Raw genomic sequence first — 12,700 nt, 5'->3', positions numbered from 1 at the left:
GGGGTGTGAGATAAGTAACGTAGTATCTTTTTATATCTTAAAAAGAAGTCACGGGGTTTTTACTCCTTGGCTTCTACCAGAGAGGAATTTACACATCCAAAGCAAGCTGAAAATCGGAAAGAAGGGCTTCCTAAGAACCTTGTTGCTCAAGTGAGGCTACGAACCAGAACAAACCAGTTATTCAGATACAAAGTTATCCACTCCCAAAGATAGGCTTGCAAGGGGTAATGAATAAGGATCTCAGTACCAACACGCCTTCGCTTATTTCTTGAAGGAAGATCCAACCGACTATTATTACCTTGCTTCAGACTACCTATATCTTTCCCAATTCTGAATTTAATCTGTCCTTGATAAAAACTCTCAATGCATCACGTGAACCAACTATCTTTAGAAAATAAATATTCAGGAAGGGGTAGGCCCTCGTCTTAAAAGTAAGCATAAATAGTACAGTACAACAAAAAGACTTCTAGGCGATGAATCAAGTTGTCTGGTCTTCATCAAGTAGAGAAGGCAAGAGAGTCGCGCATTACCCAACTAATCACGAAGTTTGATACTTAGTTGCGCGGACTCTTCACTTTTGATGCTGCACCCGTCTCGGATTCTTCAAAAATACACTACTTTTGGCGAATCCGACACGCACCCATTGACATTTTTGAAGAGTCCGAGCAACATAGGTTTGATACAATGGATACGCAGGCTATCAAAGAAAGGTCTCTTTCTAAGCAATCCATCAATTTTAGTTAATAAATTCGAATCTACAATCCAACTAGACATAGCCACAAATAAAACTATGTATGTAAATGTTCATAGCACTAGAGTAATTTGGTAATCCTGGGCAGCCTTCCTTTGCCCTGGCTTTCTTACTGTAATGCAGTAGATCAACTCCAATTTTAACAGTAGTTCCATTATCAAATGAACAAACAACTTATAGGTTGGTGGTAAACTGCAGATAATAGAGGACACATGAGAATAGCACATAAGGGTGTAGCCTAGCAGTCAATGAAGTGGGTTCAGAACCATGACCCCTCGGGTTAAATTCCCAGTGAACGTTTGTGACTACCTGGCACCTGCACTAGTGGGGGAGGTATCAGATACCCAGTGGAATTATGGACAGTGTACCATGGTTATCATAACAAAAACTGAGGATGATGAGACTAAGAGCATCAAAACTACATAAAACTCCAGCATATCTTAATTTGCCAAGAGAAAATTCGCAAGATTCAAATATCCTGACAAAGAATTTCCAAAATTGCGTCTTGAGCAAACTCACTTTGCTGAACTGGTGAGATAGGAGCATGTCCTTTTGTAATTTGTATTATCAACGTGCTCAACTAAGAGATCAAGATCTTCAACCTGAAATTATTTCAATGAGATACCTCATCAGCACCACTCATGGAAACAGTGCAAAGGTTATGTAAAGACACGGAGAGAGAAAACTACCTCCATTAAAAGATCAACAGCCTCGGGCTCAGCATTATGCTGCATTGCAGAACAAGATATCAGTCAACATTTGGATCTTTGAAAACAAAAGGAGATGAAAGCGATATGTTTCCGCACCATAACGGAAAAAGGGAAGTGAACTTTTATAGTTCTATCCTGCAACTCAACTAAAATTAAATCTGAAGAATGATACCTTCATGTGAAAAGCAACAATTTGTTGCACAAGCTCCATTAGATCATCAATTGAGGCTTCTTCACTCTGACATTGTTAATGCATCGTAAGATAGAAACAGAATGCTGATTAAAAACCTAATTTCAGAAGTTATTGCATAATTCATATGTAAAAAGGCATGCATAACATTCACAAGATAAAGGTCGAAAAAGGCTTGAAGTAGTTTGCTACTACTTATTCAAAATGAAAAAGAACAGGTAAATGTTACAACCTTTTAAAAAGAACAGGTAACTGTTACAGCCTTCAAGCAGCAAATTTGTACATATAAACCTAGTAGTTCCATCAGGCTTGTGCTAAGCCCGGGGTCAAACTCAAATATAATAAAAAATAATTATAATAATTAATTTTACTTCATAACATATCATTTGGTGTCACATTAAACATGTATTTAGTGATAAGTATTCATAAATATCAAAGTTTTTAACACATAATTGGATAAGTACCAATTGAAAAACTATTTATAAGAAAGTAAACTTGGGTAGAGAATTTATAAATATTAAAGAGACACAGGATGTTTGGTAATCTATAAAACAACATGATTTAAAATATGTATATGATTACAAGTGGACAAAGATCATTAATAAAAAACATCGCAAGTTCTATGAATTTCTGAGGAGAGAATTTCTTAGTTAGAAATAAAATAAGTTTCTTCTGATATTCATTAAGTTTTAATTTCATGGAGCAAGAGTTTCAGCAGAACTTTTTTTTCTTCTAAGATCATCCCACAGGACAAAGAATTTCAATAAATTCAAGTTAGTACTACAATATTTCTACCCTTAAAGTCTATAACATGTTTGGAATATTGTTAGTTTAAATATGATGTTTGATTTGGTTGTTACTAAAATCATATTGTACCATAACATTGAATTCACCATTACATAACATGAAAAGTCTCATTTTATGTAACAACCGATTTGGTGCAACATATTCCTATTTTGCCCCACTTTTTTTCTTAAGATCATTCTCACTTGGGCCTTTGTTATTGGTGTGACTTTATGAATCTCTTCTCACCACTTGTTATATTAATTATTACCTTTTAGTTAATACTCTCTCTTACATTAATAGTCCCTTCCCTCAAAAAAATATCTAAAAACAATTGTTAGTACCAAATTAAAATGCACAATTATTTTCAATTATACCCTTATAGTTCTCTTAAAAATTGTTTTGATTCTCAAAAAGCATCTAATTAATATGGTATTTAGTAATACATTGTATATATATTGTTTTTAATAGAAGTGAAAAAAAAAACTAAAAAAATAATTATAATGGGATGGATGTGGTATTCAAGGGGTTTATAAAAAAGTAAAAAAAGAAGTAAAATGGATCAAATGGAATCCTTTTTAATATACTTTAATTATTATTTATTAATATTCTTATAAGATTATTATTAAGTTAATTTTTATAAAGCCTCTAAATTAAGGTCAAAACTATTGCAATATAAACTTGAAGTTATTGAATTTTTTGTTGTATTGGATTATTCTATAAGATCAAAAAAAATCAGAAACTCCTGCTGCAAAAAATTACGAATGAAATCAGAACTTAATAAATATCAAATTAAATTTATTTCTGTGGATAATAAATAAGTTGCTTGCTCACAAATTCATAAAAATGCCAATACTCTTCGATTTATGATTTTCATTGAATTGTACTCATTTACGTATTTAAATCATGTTATTTTATAAAATATCTAACCACTTGTGTTCCTTTTTTTTCCTAATTCTCCAGCCAAACTTTTTCCTCATAAATAGTAATTTTTAATTAAAATATCCAATTAAATGATTAAGAACTTAAATAATTATGAAGACTTATCAACTGTCCAGCGTGCCATTAGATTATATATTAATTATAAAGTAAAAAATATGATATAAATTATACTTCTTTAATTAAATTTATTACTTTTATACCTTGAGTTTGGGCCCAGGCCCGGGCCTCATGGAATTACTGTAGTGGTAAATGCAGAGCATCAATGACTTGTATAAAAATGATAGAAGGTACATATGTACAAAGCAGTAAAAGTTAGCCTGAATTGCTGATGCATAAAGTAACCAAAACTCTAAACAAAGCATGAACAGCACAAATGGTATAAAAACACATAGTAATATTCTTCTGAAACCTTACACAACTTAAGAGATAAGAGAAAACAAACCTGTCGTTTTACATACTCTTGTGAAATTTCTCCAGCTAAGTTCCTGTAGAAATAATCGGTTAGCCAATACTTGAGGTACAAAATGGACTGGGCAAGAATTGAGAAATGAAACACATGAATTCACACACAAATTAATGTGTATACTGTTCAGAGCTAGTATCTTTATATTGAAATGGAACACAATCAGAAAGTCATCTCATGCATTTAATGGAAACTAGCATTAACATCACACTACAATATTGATAAATATCTCTGGATGACACTAACGGTGATTTTGGGTCAGTTAGCGTCCAACATGACTGATCCATCGAACAGCATACTAAATCCCATAGACACAGGTGCAAGTTAGTTCACCAGGCCGTCACTAAAGCTAACGTAGATGGGCTCTCACTGGATGTTGTAGCTGAGATTCAAGCTTGGAATCTCCATGTCTTTACTGCTACAGCTCAACCCCGACACTTGGGAGAAGGACGTAGATACACTTCACTACTGCTATGTATTATTTTCCCCTAAAAATGAACCATCACTCATGCAAATATAAAGTTTATTTCTTTATCCTAGATCAACTTAACACGCAGCCGCGCTAGGTACTATGTTTCACAAAACAGCACATGCCAGAGATGCTATGCCCATACTCATTTGCACCATTGATGTCCGTCAAGACTGGGAAATAATATAAATACAAATACAAGCTCGTGAAAGAGCTAACTTCCCAGAGAAGATGCAGATTTTCTGAAGTCATATCTTGGTAAGCTATTCCAAAATAGTTTCAAATAATAAATATGTTCTTACTAAAGGAATAACCATATAAATGGGATGAACAGAGAGGATAAGACAAATGATCTAGCTTTTAAACTTACCTAACGTATTCATGTCCCCAGGAACCAATTTCACCTTGAGAGCCCACCAGTCTATACTTCAAGCTCTCCTGTAAGAACCAATAGAATTGATATTAGCCATAAAATAGATGAAGAAGTTGTAAATGTTCAAAAAAGCACGAGTGATAGCATATCACACATGCACAGTTATCACAATACACCAAAAACAAGACATACCCTTTCACCTTCAGCAGACATTGTCAGAGCCAAAACAGAAAGTATATCTGCCATAAGTTTCTGCATGCAGTTGAAATTGTGTAAGTGAAATTAATTCAACTTCGACAGCAGTTAAGTGCAACGCCAATTCCATACCTTCAAATCTGAGTCTGGCATCTTTTCATAAAATCCCTTCAGTGTTCCATAGTGGGGACGCAAGAACTTCAATGGTTTTGGAACTGATGTCATCGAGCTTGTTGATGTACGAATTTCCTGTCTATAACAAAGGAAAGATGAATAAGCATAAGAGCCAAGAAGAAAATGTGTCCTTGCTTATGTAAATGACAGAACCTAAAAACTTTAAGGATTGAAGATTAAAGTCGGCGTCTGATTTCTCATACAAGTGAAGATAGGAGCTTATAGACACAGTCTAGAAAAAAAGAAGTATAATTTTTAATCTTCCACCGATATTTGGAGGATGAAATATTATAATGTACATGCTTCATATGCATGTAGTGCTAGCTAATTCTCCAAAAGGCTGTCTTTTACACATGCTTACATTCATTTATTATCAGTTGTCATGTCTAACTTGCCATGTCTAACTGATGGATTAAGCACTGTCAAAGGGGGTCGCAGTTCTTTCTGAAAGAGTTCGCAAAGAACATGTCAGCTAACAATAAAACTGCAACTATTACATTTATATTTAAGAACGTTTCTTCTACTACAGGTGTACTTAGCATATACGCAACACACACAGAAAAGAGAAAAAGGGGAATGTGGAACCATCATCAAGCTGCTATTTACCTACGATGAAATAAGGCACCTTAAAGCACTAAAGATAACTTCTACCAGGCAGTGCCCCTCCTTGTGTGTACCCCGAATTTCCCTCGAAACAACACAGTGTGCGAAGGAACTAGAATATCAAAGCCCCAAGCATATTTAATCTCCCAAGTGGAGCTCAACAAAAGCAAGAACCTTTACACTATCTATAGCTGTAACCATTGTCCAATTTCAACTCACCTCAACAACTACCCCTTAATTCCAAACTAGGTCAACTTCGCTTGGTGAATCCTCAACATCCACATACCCGAAAAAACACGAAAAGAAAGGGTGAAAGAGAAATACCTCATACTCTCAAGTGCAACCTTTTGTAGTCCTGGATCAGCATCTTGAGCCCTCTCCACATACAGTTCCAGTTGCTGCTTCAACGCCAAATCCTCCTCCGACTAATCCCAGCAAAATCAAAAATCATACAATGAAAACACAATCTAATCAATCAAATTTTAAATTTTGATTCCGTGATAACTCTCTCAGCACAATATCCCTCAAATATTAGTAACAAAAACTAAAAATTCCTAAACTTAAACATTAAATAATCGATTTTTATTCAAGTTCACTTACGAGATCTTCATCCTTCTTATCATCCTTCTTCTTTGGGTCCTTAGAAGGAACCTTAATTGTTGCCTCTTCTTTTGTAGACTTGCTGCCGCTAGCATCTGTACTGTTTGGATCCGGAGTCTTCGACATTGTCAGCTAAAACCCTAGCAGAGAAAACAGGAGTAGTAAGTACAAATTTATTGAAATTGATTGTGCAATAGCTTGATTTCATCAATTCAAATTCAAATACATAGTGAACATACGGCAAATTGAACTGATTTGAACACTGACGAGAGAAAGAACAAAGGTTTTCGTCTTCACCAAGCTAAAGTTATACTTGTTTGGGTTTTGTTGTAGCACTTTTTTTTATATACATATTTGCAGAGACAAAAGGGGCAAGAAGATTTGTGGGCTTGGCCAATTTTAACGGCCCATATATGGTTATAGACTCTTTTAAGCCCAAATTTGTACTACTTGTTTTGTATGGGCTTGCTACGGGATCTGGTAAGTAAAGAATGGGCTTTTCACTTTAACAGCCCATTTTAGTTTAAAAGGGCCGTTGATATTTGAAATTGGGAAAATTATATATAATAGCAAACTAATAACCTAAAATAAATAGAGTAGTTAGGGTTTGATTTAATTGTGCTCCATAGTAAACGTTTGCAAAAAATTGTCAGACGCCTCTCTCCCAAATATCTCGCTCGCCACTCTCCTCCAATCTCTCGCTCGCTTCCTCACTTTTTATACAAACACAAGTGTATAAAAATTGTTTCTAATTGTATAAAGCAGAGAAAAATGTATAAATACATATATTTTTGTTTCCCTCTCTACCCTCTTCCAGATCTCGCTCGCCACTCTCCCAGATTTCGCTCGCCACCCTCGCCTTTCTCACTTATACAAACAGAAGCTAAATACATAAATTGCGTTTCTGTTTGTATAAAGCGTGAGAAGATTGCATATACAAATGCAAGTACATATATTTTCGTCCTATACACTTATAATTATACAATAAAAATATTCCCCTGCCCAGTTTCTTTTGCCTTTCTCTCTTTCTCGTTTTATACAATTTTCAAATTGTATCTAATTTCTCTCTTTCTCGTTTTATACAATTCAATTCAATTGTATGTTCTTTGTCAAGTCTCTTTTGTTTTTCTCTCTTTCTCATTTTATACAAATTCAAATTGTATATAATCGTTTGATACACTTATAATGATACAATTCGTTTTATACACTTCGTTTTTATACAATTCTCTGGCCAAGTGTCTTTCTCTTTCTTGTTTTATACATTTTGTTTTATACAATTTGCTTCAACTGTATATGTATAGCGAATTATACAGTTTCTATGTTTGCTATGAATCGCAATTATACAAACTTTGCTATAGCATACAAATATAAATTTTTTATTTGCTATATGTGAAAGTTGCCCTTTGAAATTTAGTTTGACCAAAATTTTGTGTTTTTTTTTTGTTTTTTGTTTGAGTAAATTCGGAGTGAAAATATTTGTTTTGTTATTTTTCAAATTCTTTTCTGAAATTCAACTTCAAGTTGAACTACAAAATTTATAGCCAAAATTCCCAATTTTAAAATTAGTTGATTATATTGCATAGATTAGTATTTTTTGTTTTTAAATCCATATTTAATAGTATACACATTGTAGCCAACTGATCTAAAACTTTATTCCTATGCAGGCGAAGCGATGATTAAGATTTAGAGGTTTTAAATTTCGTTAATCAATTTTGATAGAGATTCACAAATTAATATACATATAAATTTAATTGATTTTCTAGTACATCTACGAAAAAATTATTGAATTCGTCCAAACCAATGAAAGTTCCACCTCTATGCAAAATTCTTTTTTTTCCTTCTTGAGGTAGTGGTAAAGGAGGGAAATGTGTAATGAATTGAAAAAACTCACATCTAGAGCAAAAGTAAGATGCTCATGTAATCTTTTCTGTTTTTCTTTTTCCTTTCTCAGACTTTTTTCCTTTAATACAATTTTTGAAATCTTTATGTAAAATTTGAAATTCAAAGTTGAAAAAGAATAGGTTATGGCTCCAAACCTCATGTAATTCGCGTACGTATGATCGATTTTTTTTAATTAGACAAGTTTATAGGAGTCGATATCTTGGATTACTAAATTAATCTGCTCAAACAAAATAAAGCCACCATCTCCATCGACTTGCCTAATGTGGTTTATATTTCCGGTGCGTTACAGGTGATTACGGTGTCCTTGTAACCAAAAAAAGAAAACAAAGAACTGAAGGTACAAAAATATTACTACTTCAGTACAAGTTTATAACCAGGCAGGCATGAAGCTTCAATAATGTCATTATAAAAAGTTTAAAAAATTCAAAAGTGTTAAACAACACAAAGTTCCCTTGGTCTGATTTGTAGAACTATTAAAAAAAAAAAAGTGTTTGCAGACACAAGCAGAACTAATACACAAACACTCACTCAAAATAACTTAAAATTCAATGTAAAATCTATTTGAATATCCTCCCCTGCTTTTGTCCTTGTGTTCTGAACCAATTGATAAATGTTTTATCTTCAAGGAAGTTCATACTGATCCTCAGTGCCTGGATAGTCCTGTTGTCTTTTGAACTCTTCCATGGTCATTTTCTCACCATTTTTACCATAAAAGTAGTTGCCATTGTCTGAATATCGCGTGTCACCGAATCCTTGAGTTTCCACCATATTTGCATTGTTATTGTAGCTGCTAGCATGATCATTGTTGTTGTTGGGATTGTCATTCTTGATGTCATAGTAGTACTTGCCATTGTTCAAGAATCTTGTGTCGCTTAATCCTTGCCTCTCTGACATATTCTCAGAGTATCTGTTGTTGTTGTTGTTGTTCTTGTTGTTGTTGTTGTTCTTCTTGTTGTTGTTGTTGTTGTAACTATTGGAGTAACGGTTGTTGTAATTCTCAGAGAAAACATTGTTGTTGTTGTTAGTGTTGTAATTCCCGGAGAAGTCATTGTTGTTGTAATTCTCAGAGAAACCATTGTTGTTGTTGTTGTTGTAATTCTCGGAGAAATCATTGTTGTTGTTGTAATTCTTGGAGTAGCTATTGTCGTTGTTGTTGTAATTCTTAGAGTAGCCTTTGTTGTTGTATTTCTCTGAGAAATCATTGTTGTTGTTGTTGTATTTTTCGGAGAAATCATTGTTGTTGTTGTTGTAATTCTTGGAGAAAACATTGTTGTTGTTGTAATTTTCGGAGAAATCATTGTTGTTGTGGTTGTATTTCTCGGAGAAATCATTGTTGTTGTGGTTGAGGTTGTTGTAATTCTCCAAAAAACCATCATTGTTGTTGTTGTAATTCTCTGAGAAAGCATCATTGTTGTTGTGGTTGACGTTGTTGTTGTGATTCTCTGAGAAAGCATCATTGTTGTTGTTGTTGTAAGTCTCGGAGAAATCATTGTTGTTGTTGTTGTTATTGTGGTTGACGTTGTTGTTGTGATTCTCTGAGAAAGCATCATTGTTGTTGTTGTTGTAAGTCTCCGAGAAATCATTGTTGTTGTTGTTGTTGTAGTAATTCTGGGAATAGCCATTGTTGTTGTTGTAATTCTCCGAGTGGCTATCGTAGTTGTAATTATCAGAGTATCCATTGTTATTGTTGTTGTTATTGTTATTGTAGGACTCGTCCGTGTTGAAACGGGCACCTTGTAATTCCTTTTCTACATCATCAAAATTTGTGAGAGTAGTAGAAGGAACTTCCTGAGAATGAGGACCATAAAGTCCATAAGGAGTGTCACCCAAAAGTGGTGCTGGTGCTTCAATGTCACCTTCCTCCGGTGCCCCCGCCGGTGTTGGCAAACCAGGATCTTGATCACCCTCTATCGGTGATGGTGTTGGTGATGGTGTTGGACTTAAAAACGACAAAGGAGGAAATCCAAAATCATTAAAGTCCGGTGTTGGTGCTGGTGCTGGTGCTGGTACTGGTGTTGGACTTAACGATGAAAAAGGAGGGAAACTAATTTCATTAGAAATCGGAGTAGGAGCAGGTGAAGGAGATGTAGGAATGATCATAAACTTGCTATTTCTAGCTTCAATTTGCACAAATGGAGTTGAAATCACCAAGAACAAAATGCACACCACTTGCTTGATGAAATGCCCCATAGTGAAGAAATAGAATATTGAGGTGTATTGATTAATTTCTTGGTTCTTATGAAGAGTTTATATAAAGTTATTAAAAATGCAATACTTTGGTTTAATTTAAGCTTTTTCCGTGATGATGTGCGTAGATTGAGGAATTGTGGGGAAAATTTTAGTGTGATTTGTGGGGTAGGTAAAATTATGGCTTTAGGTGCATGCTGCATGTGCTATTCCATTAAGAATGTCTAACCAACAAGGCACCTTAATTATAGGCAGAAAATAAAAAAACATGATTTGGTCCATAGTCAAAAGATAGTGTGTTTATTTGTCTTGTGGCTTTATATTATTACTCTCACTTGTCGCTCCGTCTCATATTAGTTAATCACTTTTTACTTTATAAGTTTATCAAGAAAATTATAAATAAAAAGATAAGTTTACTAAATTCCTTAAAAAACTTCTTTAAAAATTATACAAATAAATATGAACACTTCTAAAAAAAGAATTAATTGTACGGGCAATATGAAAAAAATTAAATAATATTTTCTTGATTTAGTAAAATGAATAACTAATATGAATCAACTATTTTTAGTTATCGACTAATATAGGACGGATAGAGTATTTATTTTTTTTTCTTGCTTGCTTTCTAGATACTTAAAGTGAGATTAATGTTCTCAAAATGTAGGGTAATATGAAATAAAGAAAAAGGAGGGGTAGGGGTCCATTTATAACTAATTTAGCAGTTGAGTTAGGTGGATCACTTTAGTCAAAAACTTCACTTTTTTTTTTTCAATTTTGAGTTTTAGATTTGTTGAAATTCTCAATTTTCAGAATGTCTTTTTTTCGTATCACTAAAAAAATATATTAAAAGAATTAACTATCGATAAACTTTTATCGCTAATGATTTATTTAATGGTATAGACAATTAATAAATTTTGTAGTTCTTTGGTTTCGATATACATAAAGATCTACTTTTCTCTAAACACGGTCAATTTTGAATCACAATACTCTCTTTTGATATTAAAACTTATTTGCACTAAAAGTTTGAACGCAAAAATATGCATCCAATGTATTTTATTTCATCTTTAGCGCATAACCTGTATTTTTCAGGTTATACTAGCATTTGGAAACTGCTTTTATTAATATACTGAAATTGTAATTTGCTCCTAATTCTAAGAACATAAAGGTAAAGTAAAAAAAGGGTAAAATAATTTTACGAGAAGATAATTGTTTTCCCTTAGAAATTAGAATTATACTGAAGTATTTAATTTTTATTTTTGTGGCCAATTATGAAAGTACTTTTTGTTAGGTTTTGGTGACAAAGATTGATAATCACATCCCTGGATTTAATGATTCATGGACCACTTTCACATGTTCTATAGATTTATTTCATTTTCAGGATCGATCTGTTTTGAATTAAATTTGTATAATTTTTTTTATACCATGTAAAATATTTAATATTTTATAAATAATTTATTTTATTTTTGATAATATTAACATGAGACTTTATTTACGCGTCATGATGAAAAAATAACTAACAATTGTCACTATCTCGCTTTGAATGACTTTCATGTTTTTCAACAATCTGGCTGAATCTAAGCAGATAATTATGCTGTTATATTTAAAGACCTTGGGATGAGAATATACATAAAGATTTTAGACCATTTTTCCTAAAGAAAAGAAAAAAAATAGAATAATTTATGCTTAATATAAGGTAAAAGTAAATTTACATGTATCTATTGGTTTCATATATTTCTTTAGTCGTAGTAACATATTAATAATTAATAATTATATGGTATTTTTGAGGAATTTCTTTAAAAAAAAACGTAAAATAAGTTATCGTTATGCTAAACTATAATGTCATCAAAAATAAAAATAAAAAGATTAAAATCTATAAAAGCAAATATAATTAACGAAAAATAATAAAAATTAGCATGATTTGATTAGAATTTATTTGAGTTATTAGATATTCAAGGGATATGTTTCTATAAATACATATTGTACCTTAAAAATATAAGTCCAGACAAAAATCAATAAGTTAAAGAAACATGAATCATAAAAAAGGCCTAACAAATTTCATCATGCAACCTCTAGTCTATATTAAGGGAATTATTAAGATTTTTTTTTTGTAGTTTAAAATAAGTGAATTATTCAAAGTTTAAAAGAACTATTGAGATTTATTTTCATAATCATTTTTTATTTAGTGAGATTTTTAATTACTTTACATTTTTAGAAAAATAGTTTGAGAATAATCAATCGAGTAGTGAAAAGTAGCATTTATTTTATGCACTTAAAATATTTTTCTTAAGAGATATGTCATACCTCAACAATTCACTTAACATAAACTAGAGGAGCATTTTGAAATACTAAATGTTTTTAACA

The 12,700-nt window shown here is 32.4% G+C and overlaps 2 protein-coding genes across 2 annotated transcripts in view; both read right to left on the bottom strand.

The window, feature by feature from the left end:
- The window catches only part of LOC107025887 (26S proteasome non-ATPase regulatory subunit 2 homolog A), a 12,306-nt gene extending 5,696 nt beyond the window's left edge, over positions 1-6,610 (bottom strand). Inside the window, exons 1-10 of the mRNA XM_015226661.2 lie at positions 6,493-6,610; positions 6,254-6,393; positions 5,978-6,078; positions 5,009-5,129; positions 4,874-4,933; positions 4,679-4,746; positions 3,819-3,861; positions 1,634-1,699; positions 1,441-1,479; positions 1,271-1,353 (exon numbers count right to left, since the gene is read on the bottom strand). Coding sequence (XP_015082147.1) covers positions 1,271-1,353; positions 1,441-1,479; positions 1,634-1,699; positions 3,819-3,861; positions 4,679-4,746; positions 4,874-4,933; positions 5,009-5,129; positions 5,978-6,078; positions 6,254-6,379 — 707 coding nt within the window. The 5' untranslated portion in view covers positions 6,380-6,393; positions 6,493-6,610. The remainder of the gene's footprint in view (positions 1-1,270; positions 1,354-1,440; positions 1,480-1,633; positions 1,700-3,818; positions 3,862-4,678; positions 4,747-4,873; positions 4,934-5,008; positions 5,130-5,977; positions 6,079-6,253; positions 6,394-6,492) is intronic.
- Positions 6,611-8,535: 1,925 nt separating this feature from the next.
- LOC107026205 (GATA zinc finger domain-containing protein 15-like) lies at positions 8,536-10,451 on the bottom strand. The gene has a single exon (XM_015227088.2). The coding sequence runs from the start codon at positions 10,343-10,345 to the stop codon at positions 8,777-8,779; it is 1,569 nt and encodes a 522-aa protein (XP_015082574.1). The 5' UTR covers positions 10,346-10,451; the 3' UTR covers positions 8,536-8,776.
- Between the last annotated feature and the right edge of the window lie 2,249 nt (positions 10,452-12,700).

Source organism: Solanum pennellii, chromosome 7 (assembly GCF_001406875.1).
Source record: "Solanum pennellii chromosome 7, SPENNV200".
NCBI lineage: Eukaryota > Viridiplantae > Streptophyta > Magnoliopsida > Solanales > Solanaceae > Solanum > Solanum pennellii.
Note: the sequence above shows the minus strand (reverse complement) of the source record. Positions and strands in the feature narration are given on the sequence as shown.